We start from the raw sequence: 26,533 nt of genomic DNA, 5'->3' as shown, positions 1-26,533 counted from the left end.
CCTATAGTCTCAGATTGCTCTGTGTTGCATTAAAGATATACATCAACTTTCATAGTATGCAGTTTTATGTTGGGATAAGTGGCATTGTAATACCTCCTACAGACTACTAGTGTCAAGAGAACTGCAAAATAAAGTGATGAATCATGATCTTCTCTATACGTGTCACATCTTAGTTGATAATATTCTCAAGCCATTTGAGGATATCCCATAAAAATAAAACCTTTTATGATTCGAGATAGAGTACAAGCGTCTTCAGTATATAAAAAGCATTCTCTTATCTTGCTTGTTCAAAACCAGAAGATGTTATTGGTTTAAGTTGTATTGTACACTAGATTATACTTGATCACAGAAATTTATCAGCTTGCAATGAAGTTCACATTTTTCATGCCAAAGTTTTCTATAGTACCAGTCAAATAATCTTTTTTGATTAGCCTTACTTTAATTCTTTGTTTATGACTATGTGGACACACCCTAAATACACCTTTTCTCAAAATGATGTCGCACATTCAAAATTTAAGTTGTCGCACTTTTAAGAAAAAATATGTCGTACTTTTCAGAATAATAAAACCTTTTGTTTACATGCTCTTTTTTTCTCATTTATTTCTGATTCTAGGCAGTAGAGCATTAGACAAAAAAAAAGATAATGTGATCCCTCTTTAATAACTTAAAAAAAACAGAGCAACGAATAAAGAGTAATTTTATAGTAAAAGGATAGCTTTTTATCAGGCATTAGCAAAAGTTTTAATGTTTGTGTAGCATTATGAATAATGCTATTGGAAGATCAACATGTATCAACCTTATATTGAAGAGATATATCCAAAATGTTTCATCTTTTTCCATTTTTTTATTTTCAATAAACCAAGAGCTGTAAGAATGCTTGAAGCTTCTCGACAGAAATATGATAGTGGATAAAACAAGAGTTGTCTAATCATGCGGTCTTGACGATTGCATCATCATTTTTTAAAGAGTAATCATCATGCATAAATAAAATAAGATGAAGTATTTGGAATATAAAATAATTTTTTTTGTCCAAGTTATGGCTATTGCCTCCTGGCCTAAAAAACTGGAAGAAACTGAAAGCTTTATTCTTTCCTTTAGCAACATATACTAGTATTCAAGAGGATGCAATCTGGACCTTTGATGCCTATCTTAGTGGCTACTGACAACCTTCCCAGTTTGTGTGCATAATCTATTGAATATCTGAAGTAAAGATGAAGTATGCAAGAAAGAAAAAACATAAATAAAAGTTTACCTTCAGTCCCTTTCTTCCCTTTCTTGATTGTTTCCTTTTACTAGAAAAACTCAACTTGGCCCAAATCGACAAAATTGTTGTGATTATTGATAGCTGGCAACTTATGAACAGCCTCATCGGTTAGAGTTAGGTCTCTTGCTACTATAAGATAAGAAGCAACAACAACACCAAACACATTGGCTGCTTAGTTCGACAGCTGATAAGTTTACTTTTTGAATTCAACAAACAGAATATCAGCAAGTCAGAATATCACGTGCAATGTAGCTTCATTCACCCTCTAATACGAAGCATTTGCAAGCAAAATGAAGATATTGTTGCACATTCTAACAACAAAATGGCTTTTGAAAACGGCAGCAACAGCGTCATTCAAGCTCGACCTGACTATCGAGCAGATGTGTATAACTCGTCTTGCTCGATAGAGTCAACAAATCTTTACGGGGAGTTGAAGCCAAAAGGCACGAAGTTTAGTGATCTCTTGCAAGATTTCTACAAGGTTACACTCTTTGGCAAGATCGATCTCAAGTCCTCAAACACAGGGGTAGTGATGACTTTCCGCTCGGTGGACAATTTTGTCCAACACTACTTGCACTTCCGTGCCATTAACTTCGGGTTTGTGTGTCTGTCTCTTGGGGAGGTTGAGGTGCCTATAACAAAAGGTACTTGTATGTCAATTCTTGCTTCTCTTCCTTTTCTGTGCGAGCTGGCATATATTTATGACCATGCTTGTTTAAATCATACTGAAGCCTTGGTGCCATACTAAAAAAGGTCTTGAATTAGGGTGTATTGGTACTATGGTATAAGTATCCTGTAAGTCTGATTTAACTATGTAAACGTTTGGCTAGACTAGATCTCTCAACCTGGATATATTGGTTGATTCGGCAACAGTTCAGAGTTGGTCTTCTCTTGGTGTCTTCCTGAAGGGTGAAAAACTAGAGAGATAACCTCTTGCTCTTGGGTCTGTACACTTTTCTGTTATTCCTGCAGTTAGAAATTTGTCTATGGCAATATTTATCTCTTTTTGTTCTTTTGCGGGAATCAATCTTTGTGGTGAATACCATGTCTTTGGAGGTTTTGCAAACTGAATCTGGTATTCTTCCTGAATGAGTTTTAATGACCATGAATATTTAATTGTCTTCGTCCAATTGATGCAAAATCTGGTCAGACAACCTCCCGAAGGATACCGTCTGCTGGAAATTGAGTAGTTCTGTTGAATAATATGTGGTTGTAGTTGTTGCAGCTGTGATGGTGATGGTAATATTGGTTGCTGTAATTGTTGAATTACTGCTGTTGATTATGGTCTATGGGATTGTTTGAGCTGTCGACGTTGGCGAAAATAATGCAAGTAAAAGGGACAATATTAGAATCAAAACGACCAATTTAAAGGCTTGATCAATTGGTCGTTCCTATACACGCAACTTCGATAAAAACTCCTAATCTTGGGAGTAAAGGCCAATAGTCAATTGGTGATTTTTGAATAATATTGTTAGTAACCGCTAATCTTGGCAGTAAAAATCAATTCCGCAAACGTTGAAGTTGTATTCTTTTATGCTTCTTATTGGACATTATTGATAGCATCATTATATATCACCGGATTATATAAACGTCTCTTTTGTTTTTTATATATATGCATTACATAATATATTGTATACACTTCTATGGTTGGTTACATAGATTTAATCATACACTACTATATCCATCGTTAAAGGCTTCCTCAAAAGGTGAACACAAAAGAGAAAAACAGAAAAGAGATGTATTCAATGCATATCAGAAACTCAACCTTGAAGACAGCATTCATCAAGAGAAAATAGACCAGACCATTAAATAAAAGCAGAAGCACAAGCACAATTATAGCATGAGTTATTTGCACATAATCCATCTAAGCATTACCTCTTATATCGATAATCCACACACTTGAATACCTATTACACTCTTACATATATCGTTAGAGAAAGAATATCATGATCAGCAACATTTATTACCAAAACAGTACTACGTAGCACTCATATAGCTATACCATCCAGTGATTCACCAAGAGTTGCTACCCATATAGTCAGCTGTATGTACTAAAAGAGATTTTTTTTCGTTAAAATAAGCCTACGTAAATTTATATAAAGATGTGGACTGAAAAGAATATCAAGCCTTACCTTGAGTATGAAAAAAGAAAATAGAGTAATGTCTTTGTAGCTGTTCTACAAATTCAGCACTTTCAATGTGTCATGCAGCCCCAAGCCAACACATTGTATTCTTACGTGGCATACTATAAAGTTACTATATCCCTCACAGAGGGCAAGTATGATGCACACCGCATTGGTTTTCTCAGCAAAAAGAAAATGGTGTTAGCTATCAGGGCGATCATTCCAGAATCGTTAGTAGCACTTTTATCAATTAAGTTTCAATCAAAACTCTTCAAAATACCTTTTCTGCAAGTAACATCCCAGAAAATGAATCAACAAGATCCAAAAGTCATAATGGTACGTTTATTTTGCTCTGTAATTACTTAGGATATTCGTATATCGTTAAATCAGAAATGAAGTACACTTGTTCTTTTATAGGTCATTGTTCATTGAATACCAATCAATGAATAGTTCAGAACAATTCATCAAATGAGCAAATAAAATGAAACTTTAACTTTGAGAAATTCTGTAAGGCTTGTTAACTGGACATAAAGAGAGAAAAAAGATTCTGCATAGCCAAAAGAGGTGTAATTAAAAAACAAATTATTCTGGTATAAGTTTCCTTTTTGAGCTTCCCCTTTTTCATTGTCGATCATCTATTTGATGGACACATTTACGCATAGAAAGAGAAACATTTTGAACATACACTCGCATCATAAAAAAAACAATAGCATGTATTGCTAAACACATATAAACATTGATATACATTTGCTAAAAAAAATACCTAAAATATTATAAACTTACAGAAAAGAATGTAATTGTCAATAAACTAAACCTTCCTCTCTTACAAAAAGACCGAAAGAAGCTAGTTCAATAATAAGAAAGTAAATTTCGATCCTTAACAGCAGTAGAGGAAAAGTATATAAAAGCAAAGCACTAAACAGAGCCTTTTTTTTTATCATCATCATTTTCATCATTTTTTCAATGGGTCAAAACATGTCTTTCAAGCTTGCTTGTGTATTCATCGTGTTAGTCGGTCTACTTCAGGTAATTACAGCTGCTCCTATGACAATCAACAAAAGAAGCACGGGCGCAGCTGGTGGTGTAGCTGGCCTAGTTCAAGATGCTACTGCTGCAGCCGCAGGTTTTAATGAAGGTCTTACTAGTAGTTCCGAGCAAAACAAAGGTGGTAGTGGCGGTCAGGGTGCTGGTCAAGATAATCAAGGCGGTCAAGGTGGTGGCGGCGGCAAAGGTAAACCCAAGGACCAAGAAGAAGACCCTGAAGAAGAAGACCCCTCAGACGATCAGGGTGAAGAAAAAGACAAAGGCAAGAAGAAGAATAAACAAAGCGACAGAGAGATGCAAGCAGTAGCAACGGGCGAAAATGCAAAGAAATCAGCTTCTAATTTTAGAAGTGGTATCATGAGCCTCTTTTCTTAAAAACTAAATCAATAAATGTCTCTTTATTCTACATAATATTCACAAGTCATTATTTCTTTCTTATGCTTTGTAAACGTATTATTAATGAAACAGAACAATATTTCTTTTTTCATAAGCCAAATGTCTTTAGTGAAAGAATTGATATTATCGTCTAGAGATATGTTATTGCCTTGAACAGAATGGTATTTAAGTCAAAAAGCAGCTAAAGCAGCTAAGCGCTTTATTATGACAATATCTTTTTGAGCCAAAAGTAAGGGATAGATAATAAAGTAGTAATAAATCAAGAATGCCACTAAACTAAAAATTTGGTCACTAGCATCCAATTTTTTTTTTAGAGGAAATGCATAAATTTGATTAAGAAAGCTTAAACTTAATAATTGCATAACTTCCAGAAAAAAAAAGGCAGAAATTGTTATTATAAATATCTGTATACTTTTCTTCCTCTGTTGTTTTCTCCAGAATCAACACTATGCTTCAAAACATCTCTCTCCAGCTTGCCTTATTGTGTGCTGTACTAGTCCTTCTTCAACTTACTATGGCTGCTCCTATGGGTAACACCAATTTGGTTGAAGAAGCAGGTTCTATTGGTTTGGACAATCTGGCTCGTGCAAATGGCGCTGTTGGTGGCGTAACTCAATCTGGAGCAAGCCAAAGCAAAAGCAAGGATGAAGAAGACTCTGAAGAAGACAAAGAATCAAATCCTGCTGACGAAAAAGTCAGAAAGAGCTACTTGGGTGGAAAAAGCGACACTCAGGGTCTAAAGCCAGCTGCTATGGGCCTTTTAAACAAATAATTTTCTATTGTATTATCAATAAACCATTATTCACTTTATATTCCTTTTTGTCTAAAGCAATTTCAAATCCATAAAATTCTTTCTGTATTCAAGGAGAATAGATTAATAATTGAGTTCAAGTGAAATTTGATCATTGCATAAAAAGAAATCCATCTACCCTTTCTCAAATAAATACGTCTTTCTTCATTATGCGTCAAGTCTTGTTTAAATTTACTTTGATCTGTAGTCTGTTGACTATGAGCATGGCTATTCCTGTTCTATTCCCTGGCATAGGTACTGAAGGCATCAATATGTTTAATGCCGTCAAATCTGGTCTTCCTGATGCAGGCTCTCAAACTGAAGGACTTAATGCTAACAGTATCGGTGCTCCCTAAACACAACTTCATTGTTCTATTATACCATTAAACTTTTTTCTTTCTTTCTTTTAAATGTATGCTTGCAATAGGTTCTTTTTTTTATTCATAATGTACCAAAAGAAAAAAAAGAGCATCTAGTTCTTGTTGGAGATGATACCATCAAAACGGTTCTTGAACCATTCTTGGGATTCTTCCTTCTTGATACGGTGGTTAATACCAACCTTGGACTTGCAGTGCTTTCTGCGGGAGACACGGTTACCAGGACGACCCATGACAACGTAGTAATCCATACCATAGATACCAATGGAAGGATCGTACTTGATACCCAAATCAATGTGTTCGTCAATACCAAAACCAAAGTTACCGGTTTCAGAGAAATTACGAGCCTTGAGTTCGTATTCCTTGACCTTCAAACCACGTTCGAGGATTTCTTCAGCCTTAGGACCACGTACAGTAACGTGAACAGAGATCTTTTCGTTACGACGAATGGAGAAAGTACGGACAGTGTAACGGGCCTTAGAGTAGACGGGAGTTTGACCAGTCAATTGTTCGAGGACCTTGGCAGCACGGGTCAATCTATCACCAGATTCACCAACACAAATGTTGAGAACCAACTTTTCGATTTGGAGGTTACGCATGGGGTTCTTGGTCACCTTCTGTTCTTCGGCGCTCTATAAAACAAGTCAGATGTTTGCTTGCATAATGAATAACAAAGAGAAAGAAAGAGAGAAGCATCAAGATGATAAACGACGCTTGCCTACAGTTGACATGTTCACATTGAGATTGTTTCCAAATAAAGAGAGACAAAGTTAAAAGTTGAATGAAAAGAGGGTAACACTGAGTTAAAGTCGATTTACGTTGACCGTTGTTGGATATTACTATGAGAGAGTAATCCATCCAGCCGTTTCTTCATCTATCTGCTTCTCAATCTCTTTCTCTTTATTTAAAGAAGCATCATACCATGGTGCTGTCTGACGATATCGAAGTAAAAAGAGGGAGAACTAAAATTTAACCATTTCTTTATGTTAAATCGCCTTGCCAGTTTGGCTGTGAGCTTAGGCTGGGGGAGAGAAAGGCAAACCCATTTTGTTTGTTCATCGTCCGGTCGGACATTCGTTTCTGTCCGGTTATTCAATACAGTATTTTTACTTAGTTTTCGGACCTTTTCGAAAAATATTTGGACATTTTCAATTTTAATTTCAGACGTTTACAGAAGAAAATTCAGACGATGCCCTTTTTTTTTTTTTTATTGGACAAAGTCATTTTAATTTGAACACCATCTCTCGTGAGGAACGAAGAGAATGCTCAAATCTGTACTGAAAGAGTAGCAAAGATGGAGGAAGTTGAAATTTGTTGCAGAAGTAATCCAAATGAACCAGAGATTGTATGCGAAGTACGACTATTTGGTGCTCCAAATCTTTACAGCCTGTACAAATCAAAAGAAAATGCAAAAAATTATCATTGACTTATATTTCAATTGTTAAGTAATGTGGAAGAGTTGAGATTATTCAACTGTCGTCCTAATTACAAACAACGAAGCAAATAGGCGACTTACTGATTTTAAAGTTATAATGGCTACTATTGATGTCAATGAATTAAAGAGTTTTCTATCAAAAATGAGCTAGTGTTATATCTCTTATATCTTAAAGGTTCACAATCTATTCTCTCGTTGTAAAGTAATATAGGTTGCAATGGATTCTTGTCGTAGCAAATGTCGACATCTTCAAAACTTTCCATTCTTTTCAAAAGCTTTTTCACGTTAGATTCTGTGTGTTTATGACAAAAGAAAATACATATTGCCTGTTCTCTGGCTATATTTTTGACCATTAGTTAGCAGCTAATGTTGGTTCAAGTAGATATTAGAATAAAAAAAATGAAATGGACTGGTTGAAATTAAAAATGACTTTGTCCAATAAAAAAAAAAAAAAGGGCATCGTCTGAATTTTCTTCTGTAAACGTCTGAAATTAAAATTGAAAATGTCCAAATATTTTTCGAAGTAAAAGCTCTGTATGTCAATCAAAAAAAACAGTTGAAATAAGCTTAATAGTAAATAACAAAGGAATTACAGAAAAAGAGTTTTGTTTATTCTTATTACAAAAAAAGATGAATCCTCTTGTATATAAACAAATAAATCGAAAAAGAGCCAAGGTCAAGAGACTTAATGCTTCTTGCTCTACATGATAAAAAAAATTACATGTCAATCAATGTTACTGCATTTTATGCTTTGTTTTTTACCTTGATCTTACGGAGGTAGAATTCGAGTTCTCTACCTTCGAGAATGTAACCATCACAACGACCAGATTGACCAGGACGAGAGGAGATGACGGCGTAGAGACGACCAGCATTGAATTGGTCGTTCAAGAGAGGATCGATAGCAGCAGTGGCAGCACGAGCAGCGATCTTCTTTTCAACGGCCTTGGACTTCTTTTCAGCAGATTCCTATACAGACATGAGATGCTGATTGTATTATAAGAAGATACTTACAGCTTCATCAGCCTTCTTCTTACCGAGGGGAAGAGCGTAGTGTGATTCGTACCATTGACGGAAAGGAGTGGCATCAATTTGGATGACAGCACCCTTAACGAGAGTGTTGGTACGGACCAATTCGTTGTTGGAGGCGTTGTAGACAACAGTCAAGACACGAGTCTTGCGGGAGATACCTTCAGAACCCCAAGAGAAGTTACCAGATTCAAGACGAAGGGCACGACGCTTGAAGTTACCACCACGAACACGAACAAGGTGAATACGCTTAGCGCCCAACTTGGTGTTGGCAGATTGACGACCTAATTCGAACCTTTACAAGTGTATATGTCAATGGGCTGAACTAATGGTGTCTGATCTCTCTCTCTCGCTCTACAATCCTCTCTCTACTTACTTTCTCTTCTTTCTGTATTGATCACGTCTAGCACCGGTGGCGCTGCGCTTGTGGCGAGAATCGCGGCTGATACCTATTGAATGACTGATGAGTCTTTACTGTAATGGATGGATGGATGTCATGTATGAGGATCTTTACCCATATTGTTTGCAGAGAAGGAAACTCTATATTCCTTGACCTGATAGTACTTTTTTACACTCTGCCCTCAATTCTCAATGTGTCGTCACGGTATTCCGATCCATTTAACTCCGAAGTTCGGACCTTTTTTTTTTATAAACAAAATCATCCATTCCTACTACTAAGGATAATAAAGAGTAGTGGAAAGATGAGCTTATAGAAATGAAGCTGACATGACCTTTCTGACTATAGATTCGTATAGTAAGTAAAGGTCTTTTATGGCTATACAATGTCAACATCAAATTTAAGTCTCAGTTAACCAATCAATTCATGTCCTCAAAAATGATGAAAAAACGCTTCACTTTAAAATGAGACTTTTCATTGCTCTTTTTTTTTTTTTAAAAAAAAACATAGAACATGGCATCTAAAAAGAGACATATGATCCGTGGTGGAACAGAACAAGAAGATGCCTCCATCTTGAAACTTGGTGATGGTAGATAAAAAAGAACAATAACAAACACAAGTTTACCTCTTTATAGAATTTGAAAACGCTCAATGTCTCTACATTTCTGAAGTGCGTATCATTCTTGAAGCTCAACAAGACTCAAAAGATAACGGTACAGACAACAGAGCTACAACAAGGTATTGATTGAACAACTCTAGTTGTGATTGACAAAAACAAAATACTAGTGTCATGTCAAAGACTTTAGATTATGTTCGCGCTTTTAGTCGATTCAGCAATATTGAATCTGTTCGTGAAGTTAGACAGTACGTTTTGTTTTGTTTTTGTTTTATTTGATCCTTAACGCACTATAGGGTTTTGGGCAAAGAAAATTTATCCCAATTTGAAGTGGCCCAAATTGCCAATTTGTGTTGTGAAGATGCTGAAGAAGCCAAGGCACTTATTCCTAGGTAAGTGATCCAAGTGCGTGGAACAAACATCTTTAATCTACAATGTGAGTAGTTTGGAGAATAAGGTGGAAGCACCTGAACTTCAAGAAATGTTGAGTCAAATGCTCACAATTAAAAAATTCCAAGGTTAACATCCATATATCTTTATATATATATATGTGTGTGTGTGTATATATGTTACAATAAAAAAAAAGGGAGGAGAGTTTTAATCATCTAGTTGATCGTCTACCCATAATTCTTCATGGTCTTGTTGTTCTGGTTCATTTGTATTTGTTGATTTAGATGGAATACTGCTTGTCTTGTTCTTCTTTTTACTGACTTTGTTAGTTGTATTTGTATGTTGAACAACTTCAGTAACATCAAGTCCTCTTTCCCAAATCTGAATGTCTCTAAATTCAGCTTCTAAACTAACAGAATTGTCCCAAGGATCTTGGTATTTGTCATTTAAGGGTTCAATAGAACCAAACCAAATGCCTCGTACAACAGACCCCATAGAGGGTGGCAACCTCCAATCTACTCGACTTGCTACCACATAGCCATCCATGTACAACACCAATGCAGGCTGACCTCTTGTGTTGGCTGAATGATCTATCACAAATATATACTGGTGATATTGACCATCATTCACAGTGTAAAGAGAAGGTCGAACATGCAAGTCTTGTACTGGAGTCCATGCCCATGCATCATTTCTTTGTAATGTCTTGACTTGAAGTGAGAGACCATTTTGTATCGCATGTGTTGTAATACAGATCCTTCCATGGTCTGTTTGGACTACCATCACCATACGTCCATCTTGCTTGGTTGCTGTCTTCATCCACCAACTGACAGTGAGGAGTTGAGCCATTGTTTGTGTAGGCATAGGAAGAAACAGATAACTTGTGTCTCCAGATAGATAGACACCAGTGTCTGTGTATTTACCATGACGAATTAACCCATTCAGATGGTTACCGGATATATCCTTTGCTGGTAGAGGGTCTATCTCTTGTGCTTGTTGGTCAAATAAGGGCCAATATCCTACAAGCTGATCTATTCTCTCAGAATGGGATAGGATACGGCATGAACCTGGTCGAGGATCTGGCTTGCCATCCAACATAAAAGGTCTCAGTTGACAATACAGACTATTGTCAATCTCCATAATCACTTTTTGGCTTAAATCTTTCATCAGGTTCTTATTGGCAGCTGACTCCCAGATATGTGTGCCTAAATTGGCTGAGAAATCATAACTCTTTTCGAGATAGAGCGTACGTAGTCCATGGCTATCCCATAGCGGCCAAAAGAATGCAGTATGATTCAAGACAGTGATTTCCTTGTTAAAATAAGGTGCTAATTTACCAGGCAAGACAACTGAATGATAATTCCAGTCATTATAGTCAAACGAAGCATAGGTAGCATACCAGCGCTGAATGAACCGTGCATGAGGACGAGACATGATCACAGCATTACATAACCCAACAGCACCATCTATCAATGCACAGTGAATAAAGAAACAACTAGAATCCAACTTACCAATGCCTTCTTGAGCCATAATGAATTCGCGGTCAAGTAAATGGTCAAGTGGCTTTAAGGAAATCACGTCAAGATCAAGATAAATGCCACCAAATTCTTGTAATACCTGTAAGCGTACTACATCTGCTCTGTGCGCATAATGGCTTACAGGTCTACCAAACACTTGCTCAACAAGGTCTACTTTATTGAGTGTCAGCATAGGAAGAGCACGTTCAAAGTTATCGCCCACAGGTATATAATGGTAGTGAAACATGATCTTGTCTGGCTTTAATACATCATGAGCTGATTTGATAGCCAAGTAGTGGATCAAGTCAAGTGTAGGATTCGGATCGCGCAATCCATATACAAAGTGAACAATCTTGGGAATAGAAGAACCAACAGGTGATAGTTTAGTTCCTTTAGCTAGAGCAAGCTCTTTAAAGTTCTGTGCATGTGATGGTGGTTCGAGTTGCACTTCGAGCTGATGCTGCCTGGATGAAACAGGATGCGTGCTAGAGACAGGAGAGCGACTATGATGCCATAAAAACAAAAACAAGACAAACACAATCACTATTCGCCATACCCATTTTTGTCTTTGCCTTCTGCTTGAAAAGGCTGTATGAAAAGGTTTATTCATGAGAAAAGTTTCGTCAAATCAAATGCGGATAATCCTGGATCAAGCCTAAAATTGTGCTTCCAGCCAGTCCATTGGCCCAACTGAACCAAGGTCGCGTAAATTGAGTTGGCTGATTCACATTAAAGGATTCGCACATAAGGCTGCCTGTATGTCTGGCCATCCTCTTGATCATATCAAGGCATGTCTTGACTTCTGCTTCAGATGTCGATGTCTGAATTTGCATCAATAAGCTCATGGGCCATACCATATTTTGTCCTGTATGAGGACCACCGATGCCTTCAGCAAAACTACTTGAAAAAAACCAAGGATTCCATTTGGAAAGCACAAAATTTCTTGTGTTTTGGTAGATTCTATCATTCTTTTTCACAAATCCTAATACGGGTAAACTGAGTAAAGAAGGTGTGTTGGCATCGTCCATGAGTAAATGAGAGCCATAACAGTCTACTTCAAATGCAAACATATCTCCAAATTCGGAATGGGATACAACGGCGTGTTTGTAAATGGCTTCTCGAATAGTCTCACCTAATTCTCGAGCATGTCTTGCAATTTGGGAGTATGTCATTTTATCCTGTCTATTGCCCAAGTAAGTATCCAGATAGTTGGCAAGTCGAATCAATTGTACAGAGAGTTGAGCATTTGAAGGAATCTATAAGAATATCAGTACAGTCATTCCTATCTATGTATGATATGTACTAGATATGGAAATGTGGTAGCATCGTCACTTGGTCTAAAAGCACTTCGTACAAGCCCACATTTTCGTGTAATACCGCCAATACCATATTCTCCTAATGTTTCTGTAGGTCTATCTGTCTGTCTTCTAAATCGATAGCCTTCTTTTAATGAGACTGGGCTTGGTTCTCCTCCTGTTTTCTTGAATGATTTGAATTGGATCTTTTTCGCAGGCCAAGTGTCTTCCATTTGATCTTGCAATACTTTGAAAATACGTGGTAAAGCCTTTAACCAGTCTTTAGATGTCACTACTCGTTCAATATCACCTGAAGCTTCTATATAGTCATTGGTCAATTGAAAGAAATGACCTATTGAGTCTAATTCGTACTTTTTTCTAATTAATATTCACACAGTTATGTTTATGCATCTTTTTCTTACTTTTGATTCCCAAACAATATTTGGGTCATAAGCAGGTACAACACGGTCTGTTGTAGACCCCTTTTGTGAATGTTCAGAGGGTGGCGCATACCATGGACGTAAAAAGGCATTTGCATAAGGGTCATAAACTAAATAACTGGCTTGTACCTGAATAACACCCAACACAAGTTGGCGTAGTCCTTCGTCTTGTTTTATGAATTGTAAATAAGGTGATATTTGGTTTGTTGAATCACGTATCCACATAGCAGGAACTAGTCTATGTGTGAGGATATCATGCTTATGTGCAGTGTACTTTACTATCTCCTGTAATTAAAAAAGTACGGGGATCATACTTGTCGTCTGAAAACCATTCGACTGTCGTGTCAAGTGTGTTGGGAAGACAGTTTTGCAATAAGATATAGAGGTCTCTGTCCTTAAAGACAGAATCCAAGGATTCAAGGTATTTCTCTAGAACTTGGCTTGTGTATTTACGTTGTTTGGGTCGAACAAGGTGTAAGCCATAATGAGGCGGTTGATATGGCTCACCCAAACCACTGGAAGAAGAATAATAATAATGATGAATCATGGCTAAATTGACCATCAAAATAAAGACAATTCCTAAAGATATAGGCAGTGTCCTTCTGATGCCCATTTCAGTAAACAAAAGCATGATGAAACGAAAAAAGAAGAAAAAAGGAAAGCGAAAAATTGCAAGTCTCTTAATGCAAATTAAAAAGAGTACAAACTTCCCAAAGCGGCTAAACAAACTGGTGTTGAATACACTATATAGTATTTAGAGAGAATCAATGCTGAGGCTATAGAAGCACATTCACAGCTCATTAAAGATAGATGCGAAAAAATAATGCTACTGATACTACAAGACAAAGGCAGAAGTTGCAGTATAAAACAGAATAGAGCAATAAAGGTACAATTGCAATTTTAGTAATGAATGTCTTTATTCAAATTGAAATGCTCTAGTATTTATATATCTGTTCTAAGCCAGCCATGTTGGACTTGCAAAAGTGCAATCATAACAGTCCAAGTATGATACATTTATGAGTCATTGTAAAAAGTGATACGATTATGTCAAACTATGCTGACTAAAGGTAGAATGGGTAATATAACATGAAGTCAAATGTAATGTGTAGTAATTCAATGTAAAAGAACAAGTGCTCCGTGACAAACGTTGAGATAAAAAAGAGTCATCTTCAAGAAGGTCTTGTTCAGGGACTTGACGTGTCGCGTTTTTTCTTATCTTTTCCATAGCAAAACGGAAGACTTTTCCGTTCTTGCAACATTTTGCTGCGTGATTCCTGTTGATGAAGGTGGATTCTTCTGGCGGTAACAGCAAGACCACCAGAAGATTGTTGCCCTATTGCTCTTTTGATTGAGTTGTGGAAACTCTCGACTCTGTTCGAGGTTCGAGTTTCCAAGTGGGCATACTGATTGCAATAGCAGCCCACCCACTTCTCCTTCTCTTTCAGCATTTTCTCCAAATGCTTGATACAGAGTTTTTCGTTCTCCTTGAGTTCCCCAGGCACACGAAGGTAATTTTTGAGGCCTTCGATGGCTTCCGCCATCTCATCTTCTTGGCTGGACCTAGTTAATCTTCCCCAGTGTTGGTTAGTCTCGGCAAGCTTTAACTCGGTTTCAGAGCTTGTGAGGCTGGACCTCCAATTGTTCTTGAAGTTCCGGACTAAATTTCACAAACAAAGGAAATGCTGGCATTGAGGAAAAGTGCTTTTGATTGTCATTGTTACTAATTTAAGGAAGTTCATACTAGGATTTCTTGTTCTGGCCAGATAGCAGAACGAAGCTGCTGAAGTACCCAGGAGTAAGTGTCCTCGTTTTCATTGGTAATCCAAGCGCCAGCAATACCAAAGGTCTGAAGACGAGACCTGTTAGCATCAGTGGTCACATTGCTGACACCAACAATGTTGACAAGAGCCATCTTGCACTAGTTCGTCTTGTAAGTGGCATCAATAACAAACGTTTCATTCAAGATTCTGGCCTCTAGGATGACTTCTTTTTGGATAAAAAGGATATCTTTTATTTGATTTTTTTCATTGCATCTAACACAGACAGTGAAGTGCTCTGATTCAAGCCACATAATGAACTCATGTATATCTTTTTCATTTCCTTGTTTAAGTAATAAATGATACATGTTCCTGGCCACATTACGAGTTGCTTTCCTCTGTGTTGTGCTCCAGCTTTCCTTTACTTCTATAGACTTGCTGAAGTTTATTGCAGTATCAGCTGGGCTCCCATGCCCTTTATGATGTAGTGGCAAAGATGAAATCGTTTTAGTTAATATGGAAGAGACAAATTTTCCGAAGAGATAATTTGGAATGATTTGAGTATGTCCAGAGTTTCAAAAATAGTAATAGGAAAAGCGGCCACTAGGTAGAAATGGTTTACAGTGTGTAAAACGAAAACAATACAATACTCATCAAATAAGGAATGCTTTTTCAGTAGTGGAAAACATTGTAGAAGGAGGGAAAAAACCGTGAATAAAAAAAACTAGTTTTTTCTAGGATAATTTATAATAATATAGAGCTGTGTTAAACGCTTTTTTAAGCTCTTTAGGATGGTCTTCATCATTATAAGCATCGACCAGTTATTTTTCAGCTTTTGAACAAATTGTCTACCTCAAAGCATGATTCTCTGCCTTATTGAGTCAGGCATTTTTCTACGATTAGAAAATGGCTATCTATTTTGGCCCAAGAATGAAGTCTTATATGCAAAACGCATTGGAGTGATAATCTCTTTTCGGTGACGCATTTGACTTGGAAAGCTAAAGGAAAGTAAGGTTGACAAATGCTTTCTTTCAAGTTGACATCCTTCTCCAATTTTTTATTATAAAAGTGTGTTGGATCAGTAATGAAAGTGAAAGAAAAAGGCACTTTTTGTGAGATAACACTGCCTTTGACAGCACACTTCTGACTATACTTATTGCAACGAGAAAAGAGATGCTAAAGGAGAGTTTAATTGGAGTCGTGAATGCGTCTTTCTTAGTAAAGCGCTCTTTGTCTTCGTCTGAATGCACTTATAGACAGCGTGCGTATGAAAATCTTCATAAACAAGATGTCATGTATTCTTGCTAAGATTACTTTGACTTGACATCTTTTATACTTTAAAACATTTTTTTGCAAGGAATAGATTGCTGCTTTTCGATCATTTCTAAGGTATTTTGAAATCTCAATTCTTTCTTAAAGGAAGGATAAGCCTCAATTGTGCATTAAGCAGCATCAATACATGATTCAAAAAGGATAAAGCAACCCTTTACCATTTTTTGAGCCCTTATTCAAAGCCTAGTCAATATCAGAATTACACTATGGAATTGTTATATTATTCATTGTGTGACTCAAAAGTATAAATTTCTGAATGATATTCATCTGCTCATTTCACTCCAAAGTATTTTCTAACATTATTTTCGGTATTGGATGATATTTCATAGGATGAAAGAATAGAAAGAGTAGAGCTTATTAGTTTCTACCTAGGCGGCTTAAAGCTATAATTAAAGCTCCGGGTACACCCAACAGAGTACACTCAGGTTATCCGGTCTCACTACATAGCTAATATGCTTTTGATGCTCAATTTATGCCTTTTTCAAGCGCCAAGTTTATTGAACGATTTCAAATCATAGCCTGGGGTTTCTTGAATAAGTTTCCAATATAAACTACCTTTCTTTTTTAAATGAATTTGGCAAACAATTTATTAGTACAATAACATTACTGGCAGGCGTCAGTGTTTTTTCGGAACAAACAATCATTTCTACCTTCTTTTAAGTTTTTTATGTTTAAATATACATAAAAGAACATGTTTATGCAAGCTTTGAAAAAGTCAAAAATCGTCATGATAGCTCTTATAAATCTTCAATTTTCACTATTTTACTATTGGTGAGCGATTGAGACGTTGTAGATATATCATGTCTTAGTACGATTTGTTTCTCTAGATCTATAGAATACACTCAAAGTGTTAGATCTGCAAAAGTACCATAAAAAATGTGCGTTACAGCTCAAAAACAGAAAACACGTCTTTGAAGGATATCTCACTACCTTTATATTTAACATGCTGCGTTTTTACTTCAATAAATTTGCCTTGTTTATATCTACCAACTTTTCTAATACACTTTCTTGATTACTCTTTGTTTTTAGACACTTTTAGTCCATCATTTCTCTTAAATTTCTAATTTTTTTTTTTGTGTTGGATGAAAGTTTTATTTTAAAAAAAAATAAAATCATCGTATAAATAGAAACCAGTGTATGTGAAGCAAAGTGACTAGTCATATGAAATATCTTGAAAATAATGCTTTTGTGGAAGCATTCAGTACGATTGTATGGGTCTTATATAATCCCAATAAAATAGCTACACTTTAATATGTCCTAAAAAAGATATATTGAGTTTTTCGTTCGCTGCTCCTGAGAGTCAGTACTTTTTATATCTTGTCTTGTTCAATGCTACAGATGGCAATACCAGTACCACAAGTAGAGGACACCATTCCAAAATGTCTTCAATTACTTGGCGCTTGACACAATTGGTGATAACTAAGAGATAAAGTCTTTCACAAGGGACTATAGCAAAATCCGGAGCACCACCAAGAGTGACCAGACCATCGTACTAAAAAATTCTTTAGACGAAGGTAACTTAAGTTTCTAATTTTTGACATGAGAATACTAATTCAAATTCAGAGTCTCTTTAGGGCCAATCCACTAATGTCAAGCTTTAAGGCATATCAACTTCTTTCATTTCGTTTTGCTCTTTCTTGTTGTATTGAAAACAGTAACAGAAGAAAGTATTCATTAAAAAATAGAGAAAAAAGATAAACATCTTATCAATTGACCACATTTACTGCAATAAACAAGTTTGTTTATCACACACACAAAAAAAAAATCTTGTAATTTATCAAATGCGTTGGTGAAGGCATTTTGATTCATTAAAAAAAAATTGAATATAAAAACACTAAAGGCATATTTGCAGCCTGCCGCAGAGGACAGCTGGATGGCCTCTCAAACGCAGGTTAAGAATCCTTTACCGAAGCTTGCATAGGTTTAGAAAATTCTCGCCGGAATGAAGGTGTTTCCAGCTAGTTAATTAAAAAAAGAACACTAAATTTCATTTATTTTTCAAATCAACAGCAAACATCAAGGACATGACTACATTTTAGCACCCATAAAAGCGCCTACTTTAGTGGCTTGTCGCACACCCAAATCCAGCATGATTTCTATTCAACATTCAGCAAATCATTCTGAGTTGTTTTGTTTCTTACCTTCAGATCCACCTGGAATAGCATATGCTCTAACTTCACGATAAAGACGTTCTACCTTCTCACCTTGTCCACCTCGTGTATAAGATAAACCACCAAAGATTTGAGCAGCTTCACGAGCACAGAATTCAAATGTTTGAGTAGCTTGAGCTTTACAGAGAGCAATAGGACCACCTAATCGAATAGGCTGAATTTCAGCTGGCATTTGCTTTGTTTGGTAAGCCAAAGATTCCATCCAGGCATGTGTTGCTTCCACTTGTCTAATCATGTGGGCTAGTTTGTTACGAATCACAGGATGGTCAATCAAACGCTTGCCAAAGGTCTTACGCTTGTTAGCGTACTTGAGTGATTCTTCTACACAAACACGAGCAAAACGATTTGCTTGAATAATGATACCCATGCGTTCTGAATTGAAGTTTTGCATGATATATTTAAATCCCTTGTTTTCTTTTCCAATCAAGTTTTCTTTAGGCACCTTGACATCTTCAAATGTGATATAGGCAGTACCCGAGGGCCATACACCAGAACACTTCATTTGTTTGGTGGTAATACCAGGCATGCTACGTTCTAAGAGTAAGAAGGAGATACCGTTGAATCCAGCTTCACCCGTACGACAGGCAACCGTGAAATAATCAGCAAATGTTCCATTGGTGATCCATTTCTTTTCACCATTGACCAAGTAATAATCACCCATATCTTTGGCTTCTGTCAAAAGACCAGCTACATCAGAACCTCCTGAAGGCTCCGTGATGGCCAAACAAATGACTTTATCACCAGCGAGACAGTCTTTGACAACCTTTTTTTTCAAGTATTGGGAACCGAAATGAATGATGGGTGGAAGGCCAATACCTAGACCACCTAAAAGTGACCATACAACCTATTTGAAGATGAATGACATACATCTACTATACTTGCATACTTACACCACCTGAACCACAACGAGACATTTCATCACATACAATGATGCTATGGAATGCATCAAACTCTTCAGCGGGAACGCCGGCCGGAAGTCCGAAAGGAATAAATTCGGGTTCCACATGGCCCACAGCAGCAGCCAAAATACCTGCTTTAGCAGCCTTGACATATACTTCTTTAGGAATTGATTTGGCTTCATCCCACTCATGACAATAGGGCATGATTTCAGCTTCTACAAATTCACGTACTGCTTTTCGAACAGCACGATGTGTATCATTGTAGTAAGGACTATACCAATCTTGATACCACATGGGATCGCCAAAGGGAACCATGTCACCATAAGCTTCATTGACAATCAAAGGGTTTTGATCAGCCATGTCTTCTTCTTCTTGTTGATCAGAGCCTGTTCCTACTTCACCAATTAAGTATTTAGAGGCAATCTTGGTCAAGACAGAAGGGTTATGGAACGCGTCAAATTGTTTAGAAGCATCGGTTCCACCAGCTTTCAAAAGTACTTTTTTACCACCAGGATGTTCATCTAAGAATGTAGAGACATCATATATTTTATCATGAACAATGATCCAACTACAAATCATAAGTCATTGACTTTTTTTGTAATCGTTCACTTACCAATCATTAGCTTGTTGATGTTTAGCTACTTCTTCAATGGTAAACTTTTTTGACATATTATGATTGAAAAGAAAGAGAGAGAGAGAGAGAGAGAAAAAAAAAAAAAGAAACAGAAAAAAAGATAGAGAGAGAGAGAAAGAGAGAGAGCATTTTATAAGAATGTTTGGGTGAGTACTTCACATGCAAATTTCCATGTCGTTTAGAGTGTTGTTCTCATGACGGTTTGTGCATCTTTTATGCATGTGAATTTACTTTAATCCAGTTCTCCACATTTGTTGTATCACTTATTATACATATCTTCAAGGAGTATAGCATTTACAATATCTCTTTATTGTTTTATCAGTCTTTGACACATTTACCAATGATCCTGCTTATATATATATATATAAAAGAAACTCAGAAAGGGTTTCTTCAAATGTAGAATAGTGTTACTTTAGATATGTACACACCCATTCTACCTATATTTTTTTTTCTTATCCCCCTTCTTTCTCTTTCTCCTCTTTTCTTTTTTCTTTTTTTTGATAATAACTATAAAAAGAAAGGTGTATTCCATAATTAAAATATCATGAGGAGTACACCCGGAGTACCACTGACTATAGCTGAAGCCCAGCTATCTTCTCCATTGCCTTCTCCTAACCGACACTCTATGAATAGTTCTCATTCCCATAGCATACACTCACATACCCATACAAATACTACATATAATACATATAACACAACTTCAGATCTTGCATCCCCAATAGCCTCTTCATCTGTCACACTTGTTCCTCTTCATTTCGATCCTCCTCGTTCTCTTCATTCTGACTTATACCCTTTAGCAACTCTGCCTACACCCAATGCTATGAGAAAATTTTCATTCGTAGTTGATGAAAAAGTGTGTATTTTTGAAGAGGTTCAGGTAAACACACCATGATTGATAGGATACTAAGTCTCGTTAGATATCTAGTAGAAAAAGATCAGCTTCATCCTGGGATGATGAAAGAAGCCCTAAACGTAGGGAATTAGACAACACTGTCGAATCTACTCCTCAAACCACATTTTCACCTGGGCCATCTTACCCAGCATCCGATATCATACCTGATAGCCCCAACTCTGCTCTACCATCACCTGTTTCTGATTTAGACGAGCCTGATTGGCCAACACAACAAGACCATCATGAATTCATTGAAGCATACGATACACTTCCACCACACATTCAGACTTACCTGATGTTCCAGCTCATCAAGAGAACACCACGCAATTTACTCAGGATGGCCAATGCGGCTATGATGCAGACACTCAAAAAAGACATTATCATGAGCTTACCGAGTTCTATCACAACTCGGATTCTAAACTATCTTGACGTGCGTTCATTGTGTCGCGCTTCTGGTGTCAGTAAAGCATGGAAGAGTTTGATTGATAATGCCTCTGAAGTATGGAAATACAAAATGGTTGAATTGGATTTCATACCTTCTTCTACTGAAAAGCATACTTGCACCTACAAGGAGATTGTGCGCAGACATTCTATTATGCGCCAAAACTGGAAAAAGAACCTTCATCATAAAATGTTGCTTGAAGGCCATGAAGAAGATTTAGTGACCTGTTTACAGTTTGATGATGATAAGATCATTACTGGGTCAGATGATCATAGTATCAATGTCTATGATATAAAGACAGGCGAATTAAAGCGTGTCCTTAAAGGCCATGATGGTGGTGTCTGGGCCTTACAGTATGTTGGCAACACACTGGTCACTGGCTCGATTGATCGAACTGTCCGTGTCTGGGATATTGAGCGTGGCATATGTCGCTTTGTCTTGCGAGGTCATTCAAGTACAGTCCGCTGCTTGAAAATCGTCATGCCTACAGAAATAGTACATCCCGACGGTTCAGTCACGATGGAACCTAGCGAGCCCATTATTGTAAGTGGTTCAAGAGATACAACCATTCGTGTCTGGAGACTGCCCGATTTGGAAAACGAACCCGAACTACCCTTATCCACTTGTCTAGAAGATGATGTGATATCCAAAAAATTCATCAAATACAAGCTCGTTGAACATGAACATTCTGTACGTGATTTAGCAGTGCATGGCAATACACTGGTCAGTGGTAGTTATGACAACAATGTGATTGTATGGGACTTGGAAACAGGTCGAAAAGTACATATCCTTCGTGGACACACAATGAAAGTCTATTGTGTAGCTATTGATCCTAAAAGAAGACATTGTATCAGTGGTGGTATGGATGCTTCTGTTCGTATTTGGGGTATGGATGATGGAGAATGCAAGTTTATTTTGCAAGGTAACTCATTGTCTTTTTTTTTTTTTTTTTTTTTTTTTTTTTTTTTTTGGTGACTGACACTAGCATAGGCCATGCTATTCTTGTTGGTCTATTGAACTTGGCAGATGATTGCTTAGTAAGTGCTGCTGCTGATGCTACACTGAGAACATGGAATCCTGCCAATGGTGATCGTCTTCATATCATGGCTGGTAGTACAGGCCATCAAGGTCCTATTACTTCATTTCAACATGATAAATACAAAGTAGTATCAGGATCTGAAGGTGGTGTCAAGATGTGGGATACACAAACAGGTGAATTATTATATGATTTGATAGAAAATGTTGCTGGTGTTTGGCGTGTATGCTTTGATGAAAGAAGATGTATTGCTGCAGTAAAGAAGTAAGTCTCATTTTCATGTCATTCACACACTCATTTTTTTTTTCTTTCTGTAGTGAGCATAAAACACAATTGATTGTCTTGGACTTTGGTATTCATGGACTACAGTGAATTTGACTTTAGAAATACGACTTAATAAACATATTAGTTCTGTTTAAAGAAAAAAAGACACAAACGTTTTATTTGGTATTATATATTATATGTTACAGGATGTGATTATTGAGGAGGCTTAAAGAGACCGCGACCAGCCAAAAGGTCAATGACGGCTCTGTGTTCAGACCACCAAGCAGTACGAGGCTTACGGTTCTTCATATCAGTGTTGGCCATAAGAGCAGTGATGGGTTCGAAAATAACATTGTGGTCAGAGATACCAGCAACAGTAACAGAATCTTCTACGTTGGTCAATTCAATAGGAACAGCAGAACCTTCTTGGTGAGCCTTGTCAAGTGTAGGAAGGGCATGTTTTTCAATGAACTCAATAGAGCGAATGGCCAAACGAGTAGCACGGATACGATCCAGAGGAGAGGGTGTAATACCTTGTTGGATGTGGCCCAAGACAGCAGTACGGGAATCAAACATCTCATTACCTTCATCCTTAAGAATGTTGGAAATAACATCTGTGGTGTAAGTGTTGGACACATCTTCTGTACGCAAAATGATTCTGCCTTCACTCTTATCAACATCATCATCGCTGTACATGGTACGCAAGTGAGACACATCGGACTGAAGACGAGCAAGGTTGATACCTTCTTCGGGAATATAGACTGTAATGGCACCTACAGCAAGACCAGCCTCCACAGCCAAGTAGCCAGAACGACCACCCATGACTTCAACCATAAAGACACGGCGACGAGAAGATTGGGCCGATTGAACAATAGCATCACAAGAGTTAACAATAGCGTTCAAGGAAGTATCAGAACCAAGAGAATAGTCAGTACCAGGCACATTGTTAGAAATGGTAGCAGGAATCAAAGTGATAGGCACACGAAGAGAAGGATACTTGGCACGAGCTTCTCCAAGCTTTTGAAGAGCAACAAAGGCTTCAAAACCGCCCACGATCAACAAACCTTGGATGTTTTGCTTTTGCATTTGGTAAGCAATCATGCCCATATCAATATCTTCACCAGGAACAGCACGGTTAGTACCTAATTCAGAACCACCAAGAGCAGTCCAGCCATCGACAGACAACCAGGTCAAGACATCTGTCACGCCACGAGAAAGACCAGCAAAACCGTTATGGATAGCAATGGGTGTGTGGCCACGGTTAAGACAGTAACGAACAGCAGTACGAGTAGCAGCGTTCATACCACCAGCAGGGGCACCAACATGGACAATACCAATACGAAGCTTCTGATGGTCGGGTAATCCCATGGAGTTGTCATCAAGAATGGTAGTGGCATTGTAAGCATCGAATTCTTCAGCAAATTGAGGGTCACGAAGTTCCATAGCACGCTTAAAGTTCTTTTGACCGATGGCTTCAGCAACTTCATGGGTCAACTTGACAGCCTTCATCAAGGGGAAGCGAACAACCTTGTTCTTGATCCAACCAATCATGGGAGAAGGTGTTTCGGGTGTAGATTCAAGCACGGCATCCACAGCTTCAATGGATTGAGTGGTGGCCAAAAGACGATCAAAGAAAGCGGGAGCACCGCCACGTTGAGTGTGGCCCAAGATGGTAACACGGGTATCAAGACCAAGACGGTCGGTCAAAATGTCCTTCAAATGATCGGCCTTGATGGGGTTCAAGTTCTTATCGATAGCACCTTCAGCCACAATCACCACTGTCTTACGCTTACCCAACTTACGATGACGCTCAACAACAGAGCACATGACAGATTCCCAATCATCTTCTTGAGGAGGCTTTTCAGGGATAAAGACAAAATCGGCACCAGTAGCAATACCAGCCATCAAAGCCAACCAACCACAGTGACGACCCATAACCTCAATGACAAAAGCACGAGAGTGAGAAAGAGCTGTGGTAGAGACAGCATCAACAGCTTCACAGATACGATGAAGAGAAGTAACAGCACCGATGGTAATATCAGTAGAAGACATATCGTTATCAATAGAACCAACAAGACCGACAATTGTCAAATGACGGAAAACGGTAGCTTCTTCTTCAGTAATGCGCTTGGCGTTCTTGAGTTCTTCGATCAAACTAGGCCATTCAGAACGGAAGAGATCAGCACCAGTGAGGGAGCCATCACCACCACAGACAATCAAGGAATCAATACCGTTCTTGACTAAGTTTTCAGCAGCTTGAAGACGGCCTTCACGGGTCTTGAATGGCATACAACGAGCTGTACCGATAGTAGTACCACCCTAAAACAAGTTGATTTAGGATCCGCTTGTTTTTTGTTTTTTTTTGCTTTCTCTCTCTCCTTCTCGCTTATACTTACGACTGCTAACCATCCACGAACACTCTTCCAGTCCATCTTCTTTAATAATTTACCACCATCCACAAGACCTAAAAGATTTAATCTCAGTTAGACCGCGTTTCTTGCAAGATTTCACGGGAAAGCTTGGGAAATCGCTGGTATATTTACCTTGATAACCTTCATAGACAGCAAAAACATCGCATCCCTTTGAGATACCATAACGAACAACAGCACGAACAACAGCGTTCATACCAGGAGCATCACCTCCTGAGGTAAGAACAGCAAGCTTCTTACGCTTACTAGCATCAGCAGCTTTTTCGACAGCAGCAGCAGCACTAGTAGCCTTCAAGGGACTCTTGTTGGTGAATGCAATTACGTTGTTCAAAGGATCTAATGTAAGAACGCGAGCTTCATCACCAGCACTATAATCCTGAATTGTTACGTTCAACTCAGTTAATTTTGACTTGACAGCCTAGGATTATGCTGTCAATAAAAAAAAATTTTTTTCTCTTATCGATATTATCGATTTTTTTACCTTCATATCACTGACTGTCAAGACAATGACAGTTTCTTGTGAAGACAAATCAATATCTTTGGAAGGTTTAGGTTGAGTCTTGGCCAAAGGATTCAATACGAGTTTAATGGTAGCACTAGTAGCACTTTCATTGCTAGAAACCAATTTCAACCAAGCAATTCTTGCTTCTAATTCATTCTCTGATTTTTCTACAACTTGTTGAAAGCCGAGTGAATGATAAAACTTGATTGTATTTTCAAAGTCTGAAGAGTTGGACGCGTTAAAAATAAAATGAGAAAGACCTTGAGACATGTTGTGTATATGCCTATCTATGTAAAAAAAAAAAAAAAAAGATATATACAATTAAAAAGATTAAAAAAAAGACCTTATATCATAAAAAAATATAAAACTTTTTTAGACTCATACTTGTCCCATGGGTTTTATCTCTATCAAATCTTCAAGTGATATTCAGTTAAATGTGGGATGACAAACTGATCTTTATTTGATCTACCATTGTACCTCTTCTTTCTTTTTCCGTTTTCTTTTTTTTTTATATACTTCTTAGATGGATACTTGTTATTTTATCTTGTCCTAAAATGGACGCATTTACGTAATAAGACATGTTTCTTTTGTTCGGGGCAGATGTAAAAACGATAAAAGGAAAAATGACGCACCGCTGCTACCTTTTTTGTACTACCTTTGATAATGATAGATTTCACCCTGTAAAAGTCTGGCATTGATCGGAAACTGTAATTTTCTCTTTCACGAACGAGGTTGCTGTTGCTAACTCGAGCAAACAAATCAAACAAATCAAACAAATAGAAAAAGAAAAAGAAAAGGGCTTTACATATCCCAGATACAGCAAATATAATATTTGATAGTTGATCAAACAAATAAATAAATGAAATCAGTTCGGAGATGCAAGACAAAGATAAACTCAACAATGTGTTTATAGAATATCACTTGACTATTGAAAGGATAAGATTGTTTACAATGTTTGTTAAGAGCATATTAATGTATGTATTGTTACATGTGTATATGTGCATATGCATAAGAGGTATGGCTTAATAACAAGCTACTAGTTCAGCCAAGTTAGGTGCCCCTTCTTCG

At 37.4% G+C, this 26,533-nt stretch overlaps 13 protein-coding genes across 13 annotated transcripts; 5 read left to right on the top strand and 8 right to left on the bottom strand.

The window, feature by feature from the left end:
* Window positions 1-1,586: 1,586 nt before the first annotated feature.
* Window positions 1,587-2,012, top strand: B0P05DRAFT_572844 (uncharacterized protein; the record flags this gene model as incomplete). The annotated part of the gene is made up of 1 exon (XM_051581463.1): window positions 1,587-2,012. One exon carries the CDS (start codon window positions 1,587-1,589, stop codon window positions 2,010-2,012), a length of 426 nt encoding a protein of 141 aa, XP_051433309.1.
* A 2,224-nt stretch (window positions 2,013-4,236) lies between these two features.
* Window positions 4,237-4,831, top strand: B0P05DRAFT_547853 (uncharacterized protein). The gene has a single exon (XM_051578945.1). It carries the CDS (start codon window positions 4,351-4,353, stop codon window positions 4,804-4,806), a length of 456 nt encoding a protein of 151 aa, XP_051433308.1. The 5' UTR covers window positions 4,237-4,350; the 3' UTR covers window positions 4,807-4,831.
* A 444-nt stretch (window positions 4,832-5,275) lies between these two features.
* On the top strand, window positions 5,276-5,599 carry B0P05DRAFT_572842 (uncharacterized protein; the record flags this gene model as incomplete). Its single annotated transcript, XM_051581462.1, has 1 exon — window positions 5,276-5,599. The coding sequence occupies one exon, from the start codon at window positions 5,276-5,278 to the stop codon at window positions 5,597-5,599; it is 324 nt and encodes a 107-aa protein (XP_051433307.1).
* Window positions 5,600-6,017: 418 nt separating this feature from the next.
* Window positions 6,018-7,213, bottom strand: B0P05DRAFT_547851 (60S ribosomal protein L11). The gene is made up of 2 exons (XM_051578944.1): window positions 6,916-7,213; window positions 6,018-6,626 (listed from the first exon to the last, which is right to left on the bottom strand). Exons 1-2 carry the CDS (start codon window positions 6,916-6,918, stop codon window positions 6,090-6,092), a joined length of 540 nt encoding a protein of 179 aa, XP_051433306.1. The 5' UTR covers window positions 6,919-7,213; the 3' UTR covers window positions 6,018-6,089.
* Window positions 7,186-7,859, bottom strand: B0P05DRAFT_547850 (uncharacterized protein). The gene has a single exon (XM_051578943.1). It carries the CDS (start codon window positions 7,780-7,782, stop codon window positions 7,543-7,545), a length of 240 nt encoding a protein of 79 aa, XP_051433305.1. The 5' UTR covers window positions 7,783-7,859; the 3' UTR covers window positions 7,186-7,542.
* Window positions 7,860-8,173: 314 nt separating this feature from the next.
* On the bottom strand, window positions 8,174-8,973 carry B0P05DRAFT_580124 (40S ribosomal protein S8; the record flags this gene model as incomplete). The annotated part of the gene is made up of 4 exons (XM_051581991.1): window positions 8,174-8,395; window positions 8,441-8,750; window positions 8,832-8,904; window positions 8,970-8,973. 4 exons carry the CDS (start codon window positions 8,971-8,973, stop codon window positions 8,174-8,176), a joined length of 609 nt encoding a protein of 202 aa, XP_051433304.1.
* Window positions 8,974-9,365: 392 nt separating this feature from the next.
* B0P05DRAFT_572839 (HRDC-like protein) lies at window positions 9,366-9,864 on the top strand (the record flags this gene model as incomplete). The annotated part of the gene is made up of 4 exons (XM_051581461.1): window positions 9,366-9,441; window positions 9,488-9,590; window positions 9,639-9,716; window positions 9,765-9,864. 4 exons carry the CDS (start codon window positions 9,366-9,368, stop codon window positions 9,862-9,864), a joined length of 357 nt encoding a protein of 118 aa, XP_051433303.1.
* A 201-nt stretch (window positions 9,865-10,065) lies between these two features.
* On the bottom strand, window positions 10,066-11,619 carry B0P05DRAFT_473209 (uncharacterized protein; the record flags this gene model as incomplete). The annotated part of the gene is made up of 2 exons (XM_051574722.1): window positions 10,066-11,321; window positions 11,367-11,619. The coding sequence occupies 2 exons, from the start codon at window positions 11,617-11,619 to the stop codon at window positions 10,066-10,068; spliced, it is 1,509 nt and encodes a 502-aa protein (XP_051433302.1).
* Window positions 11,620-11,978: 359 nt separating this feature from the next.
* Window positions 11,979-13,986, bottom strand: B0P05DRAFT_547837 (uncharacterized protein). Its single transcript, XM_051578942.1, has 4 exons — window positions 13,387-13,986; window positions 13,090-13,340; window positions 12,676-13,038; window positions 11,979-12,628 (listed from the first exon to the last, which is right to left on the bottom strand). The coding sequence occupies exons 1-4, from the start codon at window positions 13,736-13,738 to the stop codon at window positions 11,996-11,998; spliced, it is 1,599 nt and encodes a 532-aa protein (XP_051433301.1). The 5' UTR covers window positions 13,739-13,986; the 3' UTR covers window positions 11,979-11,995.
* Window positions 13,987-14,114: 128 nt separating this feature from the next.
* Window positions 14,115-15,019, bottom strand: B0P05DRAFT_617468 (uncharacterized protein; the record flags this gene model as incomplete). Its single annotated transcript, XM_051583415.1, has 2 exons — window positions 14,115-14,750; window positions 14,849-15,019. 2 exons carry the CDS (start codon window positions 15,017-15,019, stop codon window positions 14,292-14,294), a joined length of 630 nt encoding a protein of 209 aa, XP_051433300.1. The 3' UTR covers window positions 14,115-14,291.
* A 2,986-nt stretch (window positions 15,020-18,005) lies between these two features.
* Window positions 18,006-19,973, bottom strand: B0P05DRAFT_547830 (acyl-CoA dehydrogenase/oxidase). Its single transcript, XM_051578941.1, has 4 exons — window positions 19,880-19,973; window positions 19,258-19,834; window positions 18,338-19,211; window positions 18,006-18,292 (listed from the first exon to the last, which is right to left on the bottom strand). Exons 1-4 carry the CDS (start codon window positions 19,933-19,935, stop codon window positions 18,225-18,227), a joined length of 1,575 nt encoding a protein of 524 aa, XP_051433299.1. The 5' UTR covers window positions 19,936-19,973; the 3' UTR covers window positions 18,006-18,224.
* A 352-nt stretch (window positions 19,974-20,325) lies between these two features.
* B0P05DRAFT_547829 (WD40-repeat-containing domain protein) lies at window positions 20,326-22,698 on the top strand. The gene is made up of 4 exons (XM_051578940.1): window positions 20,326-20,777; window positions 20,818-22,156; window positions 22,225-22,534; window positions 22,588-22,698. The coding sequence occupies exons 1-4, from the start codon at window positions 20,445-20,447 to the stop codon at window positions 22,640-22,642; spliced, it is 2,037 nt and encodes a 678-aa protein (XP_051433298.1). The 5' UTR covers window positions 20,326-20,444; the 3' UTR covers window positions 22,643-22,698.
* B0P05DRAFT_155260 (6-phosphofructokinase) lies at window positions 22,679-25,918 on the bottom strand. The gene is made up of 5 exons (XM_051573096.1): window positions 25,850-25,918; window positions 25,445-25,752; window positions 25,078-25,381; window positions 24,931-24,998; window positions 22,679-24,853 (listed from the first exon to the last, which is right to left on the bottom strand). The coding sequence occupies exons 2-5, from the start codon at window positions 25,733-25,735 to the stop codon at window positions 22,748-22,750; spliced, it is 2,769 nt and encodes a 922-aa protein (XP_051433297.1). The 5' UTR covers window positions 25,736-25,752; window positions 25,850-25,918; the 3' UTR covers window positions 22,679-22,747.
* Window positions 25,919-26,533: the final 615 nt, after the last annotated feature.

This window comes from Gilbertella persicaria, assembly GCF_025201335.1.
Source record: "Gilbertella persicaria strain CBS 190.32 chromosome Unknown B0P05scaffold_28, whole genome shotgun sequence".
In the NCBI taxonomy this organism is placed as follows: Eukaryota; Fungi; Mucoromycota; class Mucoromycetes; order Mucorales; family Choanephoraceae; genus Gilbertella; species Gilbertella persicaria.
Note: the sequence above shows the minus strand (reverse complement) of the source record. Positions and strands in the feature narration are given on the sequence as shown.

What these genes read in the sequence shown, in the direction of transcription:
- B0P05DRAFT_547853 (XM_051578945.1), top strand. Translation starts at nt 4,351, where the DNA reads ATGGGTCAAAACATGTCTTTCAAGCTTGCTTGTGTATTCATCGTGTTA.
- B0P05DRAFT_547850 (XM_051578943.1), bottom strand. Translation starts at nt 7,782, where the DNA reads ATGGTCAAAAATATAGCCAGAGAACAGGCAATATGTATTTTCTTTTGT.
- B0P05DRAFT_547837 (XM_051578942.1), bottom strand. Translation starts at nt 13,738, where the DNA reads ATGCTTTTGTTTACTGAAATGGGCATCAGAAGGACACTGCCTATATCT. An exon ending in TTTTTTAATTACAGGAGATA is followed by an intron (nt 13,341 to 13,386) that starts GTAAAGTACACT and finishes CACATAGACTAG; the next exon opens with TTCCTGCTATGTGGATACGT. An exon ending in ATATTGTTTGGGAATCAAAA is followed by an intron (nt 13,039 to 13,089) that starts GTAAGAAAAAGA and finishes ATTAGAAAAAAG; the next exon opens with TACGAATTAGACTCAATAGG.
- B0P05DRAFT_547830 (XM_051578941.1), bottom strand. Translation starts at nt 19,935, where the DNA reads ATGTCAAAAAAGTTTACCATTGAAGAAGTAGCTAAACATCAACAAGCT. An exon ending in CATCAACAAGCTAATGATTG is followed by an intron (nt 19,835 to 19,879) that starts GTAAGTGAACGA and finishes TATGATTTGTAG; the next exon opens with TTGGATCATTGTTCATGATA. An exon ending in TATTCCAGGTGGATCTGAAG is followed by an intron (nt 18,293 to 18,337) that starts GTAAGAAACAAA and finishes AATGTTGAATAG; the next exon opens with AAATCATGCTGGATTTGGGT.
- B0P05DRAFT_547829 (XM_051578940.1), top strand. Translation starts at nt 20,445, where the DNA reads ATGAGGAGTACACCCGGAGTACCACTGACTATAGCTGAAGCCCAGCTA. An exon ending in ATGCAAGTTTATTTTGCAAG is followed by an intron (nt 22,157 to 22,224) that starts GTAACTCATTGT and finishes ACACTAGCATAG; the next exon opens with GCCATGCTATTCTTGTTGGT. An exon ending in TGTATTGCTGCAGTAAAGAA is followed by an intron (nt 22,535 to 22,587) that starts GTAAGTCTCATT and finishes TTCTTTCTGTAG; the next exon opens with TGAGCATAAAACACAATTGA.
- B0P05DRAFT_155260 (XM_051573096.1), bottom strand. Translation starts at nt 25,735, where the DNA reads ATGTCTCAAGGTCTTTCTCATTTTATTTTTAACGCGTCCAACTCTTCA. An exon ending in TGACAGTCAGTGATATGAAG is followed by an intron (nt 25,382 to 25,444) that starts GTAAAAAAATCG and finishes GCATAATCCTAG; the next exon opens with GCTGTCAAGTCAAAATTAAC. An exon ending in TGTCTATGAAGGTTATCAAG is followed by an intron (nt 24,999 to 25,077) that starts GTAAATATACCA and finishes TAAATCTTTTAG; the next exon opens with GTCTTGTGGATGGTGGTAAA.